The 9,515-nt window shown below is 48.2% G+C and overlaps 1 protein-coding gene across 1 annotated transcript in view; it reads right to left on the bottom strand.

Annotated features, from left to right (window-relative positions):
* Window positions 1–899: 899 nt before the first annotated feature.
* Window positions 900–9,515, bottom strand: part of GGT5 (gamma-glutamyltransferase 5) — a 14,661-nt gene continuing 6,045 nt past the window's right edge. The window contains exons 2-12 of the mRNA XM_010004793.1: window positions 8,925–9,055; window positions 7,574–7,663; window positions 6,302–6,491; window positions 5,595–5,752; window positions 5,043–5,192; window positions 4,505–4,638; window positions 3,678–3,880; window positions 3,148–3,239; window positions 2,254–2,363; window positions 1,272–1,379; window positions 900–1,046 (exon numbers count right to left, since the gene is read on the bottom strand). Of these exons, the coding sequence (XP_010003095.1) occupies window positions 900–1,046; window positions 1,272–1,379; window positions 2,254–2,363; window positions 3,148–3,239; window positions 3,678–3,880; window positions 4,505–4,638; window positions 5,043–5,192; window positions 5,595–5,752; window positions 6,302–6,491; window positions 7,574–7,663; window positions 8,925–9,055 (1,513 nt within the window). The remainder of the gene's footprint in view (window positions 1,047–1,271; window positions 1,380–2,253; window positions 2,364–3,147; window positions 3,240–3,677; window positions 3,881–4,504; window positions 4,639–5,042; window positions 5,193–5,594; window positions 5,753–6,301; window positions 6,492–7,573; window positions 7,664–8,924; window positions 9,056–9,515) is intronic.

Raw genomic sequence — 9,515 nt, 5'->3', positions numbered from 1 at the left:
GCTGTAGTAAATAGGGAGTTGGAGCATGTCCTTAGGCTATGGGAGAAGAACATTCTGCTAATGTCTGATAGTCTGTATCACTTCTCAACGGTCCTGGGGTTTGCCCAGCCAGGCTGAGCTCATGGCTACAACTGAAATCTTCTCATCATGTATCCTGTGCACTTTGGAGGAAGTTTTAAAGCTCCCAAAACCAACAGCTCTTCCCCTCCAATCCTCACCTGCCTGCCCAAATGACTTCACTTTTGCAGGCATTGAGGAAGGAGAACTGGCAGAGGTTGGGACATCTCTTGCCACAGGGAGAGGTGACTCCAGGGAGTTAAGCTGAAGTCTGTCCATCCCAAAAGCAGGGAATTCACAGCACCTCATGGGAAGCTGTGTGAATGGGAATCAGCGTGGAGTTTTGCTCTCTTCCCTTTCCAAAGCCTGGATGCTTAAGATTTTAAGCCCCTGACCCTTCCTGTGATCCTTGAAACCAGTTACTCATTTCACGTCGCTGAGCCCCTGCAATAATAAGCTTGTTGTGGCAACAGCCTGAAAGAAACCAGTTCTGCTCTTAACTGAGATTTAGGAATGAAAGCTGCAGCTGGTCATTTCACAGTGTTCCCTGTGGGGTTTGGACCAATTTTCCTTTCCCACTTTGTATTCTCTTATTTGGAATAGCTGATGTGCTCAAGAAATATGATTTTCCATACATCACATAAGTAATGGGGGGGTGTAACTTTCAACAAGGCTGGCTGACCTGTCCTTGTATTGCCTGAGGGTGACTTGCAGTCTGCTGGAATTAGGTGTATTCTAGCAGGTATCCTCATGGGAACAGGCAACATTGGCACATCCAAGCCACAGCATATCCTGAATCTAGTTACCTCCTGTGGTTTTGTGAGTTGTGATGGCATTGCTAGCTAATACCCAGCTGATTTCCCCATCTTCCTTTTATCAGAGTAAGCAGAGATGCATTTTCCTTCCTTAGAAATTCCCTGCACAACATTCATTGCAAATGTAGCTTCCTTTTCTTTATGTCCTCTTCTCAGCAGGCCACTCCTAATCTCCTGTGGGGGGAAAGAGAAGGGGAAATGGAGTGAATGGGGCAGGGGCCTGAGGTCTTGATGTTACCAGGTGTGAAAATGAAGGAGGTGTGTATGGAGTTAGGTTGAGAACACGAGATTTAAGCAAGGAGGTTAGCTAGAAGCAAAATACAGATTATCCAGGAGAGTTATAGAAACAATCTCCTCACCAGTGTGTGGAGACAAGAAGATCCAAGCAAGGCCACTCACCTCACTGAAGTGTGTCTCAAACAGAATCTTGTCACCTTCAGCATGCATGATGGGAGCTGAAATGGCATGTTCCAAGTCATAGCCAAACCACAGCTTGTTTATAATGGCCTGCAATGAAACAAACCCCTCGCTGGCTGGAGAGACTGAATTAGAACGTGGAGTCCCCTGCACTGGTGAGAAGCCAGAGTAGCTCCACTGTAAATCCTGCCTGCAGGGTAGGGCAAACCTGGACTGGAAGAGAGGCTGCACAGAGTCAAACCAGAAGTCCTGCTAGCCTTGCCTCCTGTCTTCATGGTCACCAATGGCAGATGCCCAGGGCAAGTGTATGAACAGGTGAACACACAATTTTACTTCCCTGAATGCTCTTCCTGAGCCAAAATGGTGTCCCTGAATTCAGTAGCTACTGATGGATCTTCTATCTTTCTACTGGTGGTTGTCCTTTCTGTTTTCAGATCAGGTTCTAGCATGGACTCTTTTCCCCCATTTCTCTCCAGTTGAAGAAATGTAAAGGAAAATAAAGAAGTCCCCTTTTTCCTCTTATGGTCTTACCTGTTTTAATTTCTTGATTACTGATGTTTCTTGATTACAAGATGTTTGTTACAGTTCAGGTGTTGGCAACCTCTTTTTCACTAAGATTCGTTACTGTGTGTGTGCGTGGTGGTGGCTTTCTGGTTTTCTTCCCATCATATAACTTACCAGTTTATTTTGGGGGGCCCAAGGTTTTGGGTAATACCTCTCTTCCAATAGCTTCCTGAACTTGCTATTTGATTATTCTAACCTCTTTTAAAAAAAAACAACAGAGAGAAGCAGCAGGTACTTGCCACACAATTGCTAGAGGCAAGGTGAGGATAGACTGAGTCTGCACAGGCCCTCTTCACTGCTGCCTTTGACACAGCACCACAAGCCAAGTCCTTCTGCTCAGGGCAGTGTGTTCTCCCCTTGCTCAGTGGGAGGTGTTGCTGTGTGGTACCTGTTCACTCACCATGGTAGTAGCACTGGTAATCCAGGCCCCGCCTGCTCCTCCAATCACCAGCATGTCTCCTGTCTTGGAAATGAGGATGGAAGGTGCCATTGCTGAGGGAGGCTTCTCTCCTAGAGCAGAGGTAGAGTATTATTCCTCACATGTGGCTGTTAAGGAGGCTGGAGAGACACAGGAGTTCATCTGCCTCACCCTTCTTGTAATTCCTGTGGCAAACCAAGGTGCTGCTCATTCCTCAAGAAGAGAAAAAAAAGCTAGTCTTCCAGAAAACCAGCTTCCTTGTGCTGAGACCCCATCTTACAGGAAACCTGGACTTTTATGGCACAGGCTAAATAGGAAGCATCTCTTGGTGCAGAACAGGGCATCCTACAAACATTCAAGACTTGCAGTTCATTCAGCCCAGTGGAGGAACCATTAGCAGCAATCCTGTCATCACAGTGCTGATGTTTTTCTCAGCAGCCCCAGGGAGACTGCATCAGGGATGGCTTATTTCACAGAGCTAATGTCATCAGCACTTCTGTGTTACAGACCTCAGTGTAAGTTTATGGCATTTCCCAACTCTGCATGCAACTGTATACTTTTTTAGATAAATCTAAAAAGTGCACAAGCTTGTCTAAGCAGCAGCTTCATCAGTTCTTCCCATCAATCAGTCATTAGCTTCTTTAAGATTTCCCTGGTGAGAAATCAAAGCTCCCATGTTTCCATGGAAGGGCTTATGTGAGCAGACACAGACACACAATATAGGGCTTTATCCCGTTAATCTGAACCAAACTTCCTCTCATCCAGACCTAGGAAGGAAGAGTACCTGCAGTTTACAGATAGTCCCTGCCCACTTGTACACAGCCTGCACATCCATCTCGTGGCCCTGTGTCGTATTTTGAGGGTGAGAATGCTCACCTGCTTTGATGCTTCTGTTTGCTATGCAGAAATCAGCGAGTTCATTATTTAAAATGATCCCAGTTTGGTTGGAATACACAAAGGAGCCAAACCTGCAGGGGAGGGAGGGAAGAAGTAGCCTTTTAGTGACCATCCTATGATGGGTGACATTAACTCAATGTGGCACCCTGTGGGTTATCCCTATCTCCTCCCAGCCAACAACTGCCCCAGCCAAGGCGTCCAAAAGGTTTTTGTGCTGATGTGCTGGAGCCAGGGACAAGCTCCCTGTTAGTAACGGATGTGGGGATTTGCCCAGCTCACAGAAACTCAGCAGAGCTCAGCAAGTTGCTGCATCTTTGTGACCTGTGACATTCCTTTGGACTGATGCTAAAGACTTTTGCTGTCACATGAAAAAGGCATTCACAAGTAAGAGTCTGCCTAAATCTGTGAGGCCCAAAGGTTTTGCATTTCTGGTAAAGAGTCTCTGCAGGTTCCCTGTGAAGCTGATACATGGCCTGCGTGACTCGGTTACCAACCCCTTGGCTACTCACGGGTAGTTGATGGTGCTGGTGGCGGACACAGCACTGCCATCCGCAGCGAGCACAGAGATGTGGCTTGTGCCCTTACTTTTGTATCTGCTGGTGTAGATGGACTCAAACAAGTTGTAGTGGTTGAGAGGATGGTCACCCTTGTCATCTATTCGGCTTCTGGCAAGCTTGGTGATCTTGTCAGACAGCATGGTCCTCACAGTCACCTGCAGTCACAGCAAGGACGCTGAGCTTGTGTCACCAAAGCACATGTATGTTTTTGGGCACAAGGAAGCCTGGGGGAGGGGATTCAGCCCCCACAGTCAGAGCTCAGGACTAGCACAGGCAGTATTTGGCCCCAGCCTGAGCCCCCAGGCTGCTGTCATCGCTGTCATCACAGAATAAAACCGGCTCAGTACTGAGACACCTCAGCATTGGCATGAGCATGTGCATATTCTTACCAGGCAAGTGAGCACCACCTTTGCAGCTGAGCAGAAACTGCAGACAGTAACTGGCCTAAGCCTGCTGCTGCCCTGGCCAGCTAAGCAGCACTGCTTTTGGCCAGCAGCAGTTCTACGCCTGGCTGCAAAGCAGGAGGGTGTCAGAGCATCACTTGGTACAGTAGTGTTGTGCTGGCAGGCAGGACAGTCTGGGCAATAGGAAGCCTGCTTGAGGGCTTAGCACAAAGGCTAAAATGAGCTGGTGACAATGCAGGTGTTGGTTTGTTGTTGTTGTTTTTTTTTAAAGTAGGAAATGGACTTCCCTGCTTCCTCCCTGTCCAGCAGCAGGATAGGAGAAGCTGCCAGAGCTGTGGGTGTCTCTGGCTGCTCTTTTGCACTGTGCCATCTCACCTGAGCTTCAGAGAAGGCTGGGTCACTCATAAGTGGCTTTAGCATATTGCCAAACTTCAGAGCCTCTGCAATGAGGTGGTAGGTTTCCACCCTCTCCCTGGGGTTCGCCAGTGATGCTTCATGGAGTTTATAATCTACAGAGCAGGATGAAATACTTTTGTTAATAGACCCAAGGCAATGTTTTTTTCAAGAACTGTAAAAAAAAGTTGAAAGGAACCCACTTATCCCACCCTAATTCTTATCAAGTTTCCCCTGTGCTTTAGCAGGATGTGAGCACAGAAATTACCAAGTACTAATTTCCACTGTGACTTAAATTTCTTTTAAAGCTTTGGGAAGGTCCTGTATCCTTTGACCTTTGCAGCAGCTATGGTGACACAGCTGCATTGCATTAATGAGTCCCCCCTGCTGTACAGCATGGCTGCACTGCTGCTTTGAGTCCCATTCTGACTCACCAAGTCCATTTCTTGCCTCTACTTCGCTGCTGCTGTAGAGCAACACACTTTGCAAGCCTCTTGCCCCTTTTCCCTTAGGAATTTACCTTCCAGTATCTTGAGGATGAACATGAGCACAGCACCTCCCATGGGTGGTCCAGGAGAAAACACCGTGGTGTGATTGTTCAGGGTAATGTTCAGAGCTGGGGACACATCTGCTTTGTATTCTTTAAGGTCCTCTAGTGAGATACTGGACCCTTGAACAGAAAACCAGACAGGTAGCACTTCTGCTAGGTGCTATGGACTGACTACATCAGAGCCTTGGTAAAGCTTGTGAAGAGCCATCCCTTTATACTCTACATTTCTTTCACCATAGCCAGCAATGTCTCCATGTGTCAAAACATCAGGACATGACAAAGCTCTGAGGGAGTCAGAGGGGCCAGTGCATGAGCAGTGTCGGTGAACACCAGAGCAGGAGGCTACTCTCAGCCATGCTTCTGGGCCCAGTTAGTTATAAGAACTGGGGAAAGCTGGCCCCTTTCCATGCCAGGTACCACCCCAAGTGGCAAGCAAATGGCATGTGGTGGCTTTCCCCTGGTGCTGACTCACAAGTGCTGGGAAGGGCCTGTCTGTTAATACTATCTGTAGCTGTTACCTACCAGCCTTCCTGATGTCCTCCACCAGGGCCTTTCCTATCTGCCCCTCATAAAACGCTGCAGCTCCGCTTTCCGCTATGGCTGTCAGTGTCCGCTGCAGCACTGGCCACCTGAAGGTCTCTCCACGCTTCAAAAACCTTCCACCATCACATATCAGTGGGCTGTTAAAGAAGAAACCCCATCAGTTTACAGCATGTGGTTATTCTGTCCCCAGGGCCCATCTCCTTTTCCTTCCCAAAGCTGCTGTGGTTTGTGCACACCAACTGCTGCCCAAGCCAGTGCTACACTGCAGCCTGTATGGAGAAGAGTTCTCAGCTGACTGGTGCCCACAGCACCAGCCACTCCTTCCCCAAAGTTTCCTCTGTAGGCCCTAATGCTTTGACCCTGGCCCAGCTCAGCAGGGCTTCTCCAGACAAGTGTCTGCTGCAGGGCCCTGCTGGCCAGGGATGATTTCCACACAGACAGAGAGGCAGGTCATGTACAGCCAGCTCCCCTTCATGAGCAGATGTGCTTAGCAGACAGTTTTGCTGTGCCAAGCCTCTCTAAATTGGAAAAAAAAAAAAAAAAAGTTGCTGACAGGAAAAAAACCACTTATAGCAAGTATTTACTGAGCAGAAGCCACAGCAGCAGCCTGTGCTCCATGGCAGAAGAAGGGTGTGAAGCTGAGGGAACAGTGGTCCTCACACCGGAGTTTAATTCATGGCTCTTACCACAGGCGTTTTCCTAGATCCGAGAAGTATGGGTGATGGATCATTTTGTCCAAAACTGGGGAAATGACAAGTGGCTTGGAAAGAAGTTTGATGGTTGGCTCAAAGAGGGCTTTCCATGGTAAGCGGCCATGTCGCTTATGGGCTTCTTCATAGCCACGGAGTTCTCCTGGCACAGCAATCCAGCGGGGACCTGCAGTGCAGAAGGGCAGTGTCACACCCAGCATCACTGGCCTGTGGGGTCACCTCTCTGAAACCACTCCAGTGAAGTGTGGATTTGAACAGGCAGGACTAAGGCTTCTAGAAGCAGCATTGGGTTGGGTTTTTGTCTTTCTTTTTCCTGCTCATATATTCCTTTTCCTGCCTCACAGAAGGAGTGCAGTGAAGCTGGAGCCAGGCTTAGAGGCGCATGGTGATAGCACAAGAGGCAGCAGGCAGATGTTGCACCAAGGGAGCAAGGCAGCAAGCTGGACAGAAGAGAAGAAGCAGCCATCTGGAGCCTGGTCAAATACGAGAACAAGTGATGCTGTGAAATTCCATCCTTAGAGAAGTTAAAAAAAATGTGATGGGACAGGGGCCCAAGCAGCCTGAGGTAGCTCTGACATCACTCTGCTTTGACCAGGACCTGGAATGGAGATCTCCAGCTTCTCCAACCGTAGTTCCTGATTCCTTTTCAGGCTCTTCTTCCAAGGATAAGAACACCTCTTCCAAGAACTAGGACATGCTCCAAAAGACAGTGAGCTAGGGAAGGAGAATGAATGCAGCAAGAAATGTGGAGAGATCCAAGATGTGCTGTTGAAGTAAGAGTTCCTGTTGCCAAAGCAGTAACATAGACATGGAGCCTCCTGGGATGGGAGCAAGGTGGTAGCTGAGCTAAACTGGAGCTCAACAACTCAACTCCTGATGCTGCCAGGTTACTTCCCCTGATGTAGGGACATAAGCAAATTGGTTTATTTCATTTCCAGGAAGTCTGAGCAACTCTTGCCTTTACGCTTCTGTGTAAGAACTGTTGGGAAATCAGTGCCTTGGGAAATCTGGTCTTGAAACACAGACTTCCTCTGAAGAGAAATTAGTTTGTGATCTCTTCTCATGCTGTGTTCCCCACCCCCTCACAAGTCAGGTTGCCAGTGTTACTATTAATCAGAAATTTATACATATAGTATTTTTTTCCTGCTTTTGTAAAATAATTAATTAGGGAATAGCATAAGCAATTAAACAGAACTTCAGATAAAGTCAGCAAGGTTGCCCCACCCCAAATGCAGACTGTGTCCTTACCAATGAGGTAAGGAGCAGCACAGCCAGACACCAGATTGTGAGGAAACACTCGTGGAGCTGTCTCACGGGCATTGATCACTTCCACTGTTCCTAGAAAGAAGAAGGGGAAGTATATGTCAGTCTTCCTGAGGCAAGTGAAGATCACACTTCAACACTGTGAGCACACCACAGGCTGCTCACCTGGAGCCAGTGGCACCGTGCTGAGCTGCCTTGAAATCCTTTGCCAAATGTGTCAAACAGGCTGGCAGGGCCAGGCTACACACACTGTCCTTGCTCCCAAGCTTTTCTTTAAGAGCAAACTGAGCAGTGTCTACCTAGAGGCAACAAAGGGACAGGCCAGGTCCTGTCTCCAGCCAGTTAAGGTGTTGCCCCCCCCCCTCCCCAGGGCTCTGGGATGTGGGCTGGGACATGCTGCTTCACATCAGATTTGCAAGTTCCTACATTTCCTCTACAGGTGGGACATATCAGAGGCAGAGCATGAGCCCATGCTCTTTGGTGGGCCAAGTGATGGTGACGCATCAGGACTGTAAGCACGGTGGTGGTACTGAAAGACCCTCTATGTATTAAAAAACAAACCAACACCAAACCACCAAACCCACTTGTATATATACCCATATTTCAGGTCTAGCCTATTATTTTACCTCCTCCTCTGCCCTGTAGTTCTCTTTTCCTGTTGCAGCAGCCCACAGTACTGCCTAGTGTACCCAGCTGTGCTTGGCCACGTGTGGCTCCCTGCAGCAGGATAATGCAGGTTAGCAGAAGACTGCTAGTAGGAAACAAAGTTACGTGGCTGTGCCAAAAGGGAAAAAATAAAAATACAGCTCTTTTGCAAAAATAGTTCTATTGCCTAAGATACAGCAGACCAGCATTTCCAGACTCGTGACTCTGTAAGACTACTTGGCAGGGTTTTTAAAATTACAGTACTGTTATTGTGTTCATTGTTGATTTTAATATTTAGATCTGTAAGCTCTGGGGGCTTTTGGGAGCCAAGGCAGTTAAATTAAAAAAACACATTAAAGGTATAAAAGCAAGAATACAACACTAGGGGTTAAGCCAAACACAGCAGGGCTTCCCAGCAGGCACTGAGAATTGCTGGGCTTAGTTTTCTGAAGGGAAAATGCATCTCCCAGGACAGGAAGTCTCACCAAAGCTCCCTCTCCCCTGCCTCTTGTTCTTGCAGTGAGTAGCTGCATGCCCTGTGACAACAGAGGCTTTGGGTTCAGAGCAGAAGTGTGATTTGTGACAAAAGGATGCAACATTATAGTAAAAAAATTTGCTGAGAGAAATTCTGACTTCTCCATGGTAGCTGCAGGGAGGTCAGATACCACAGAGAGGCCAGAACTGCCCATACCTGTGCTGGCATTATAGATGGTGAATGTGACCCCACCACCCAGTCCTGAGCTCTGAGGGTTCATCACCGAGGTGCAGATCAAGCCAGCGATGGCAGCATCCACAGCTGTGCCTCCACTTTTCAGGATGTCCCTGTGGTGGAAAGAGAGGAGAAAAAAAGACAATATTAAAAGCAGGGATGACAGGATGGAGACATGAGAATGTCTCCCTGAGGCACACAGCCCTAGCTTGACCAGGGCAACCCAGCAGCTGGGGAAAGCCACTGGCAGCACGGTGTGAGAGCACAGGCCCCTTGCTTTATGGGATTGAGGAAGAAAAATGAGTGGGTAAGAAAGGAGTCTCTGCAGGAGGAAAGAGAGGCAGGGGCCAGACCTGTGCAAAGCTGATCAGTCTCTGGGCAAAGAGTGATGGCACAGAGAGCACTGCAGCCACTCACAAATGATGTTGATAGCGAGGAGCTCCCAGACATGGAGGAAGATGCTCTTAGTGCAGGAGAGCACTTTCCACATGCTGGAAGCCAAACAATTGATTTCTAGCTCCCTACCTACCATCCCAATATAAAGGTCGACAGGACAGGGGCACTGGAGCAGGA

This window comes from Chaetura pelagica, unplaced genomic scaffold (genome assembly GCF_000747805.2).
Source record: "Chaetura pelagica isolate M959 unplaced genomic scaffold, ChaPel_1.0 scaffold249, whole genome shotgun sequence".
Taxonomy (NCBI): domain Eukaryota; kingdom Metazoa; phylum Chordata; class Aves; order Apodiformes; family Apodidae; genus Chaetura; species Chaetura pelagica.
Note: the sequence above shows the minus strand (reverse complement) of the source record. Positions and strands in the feature narration are given on the sequence as shown.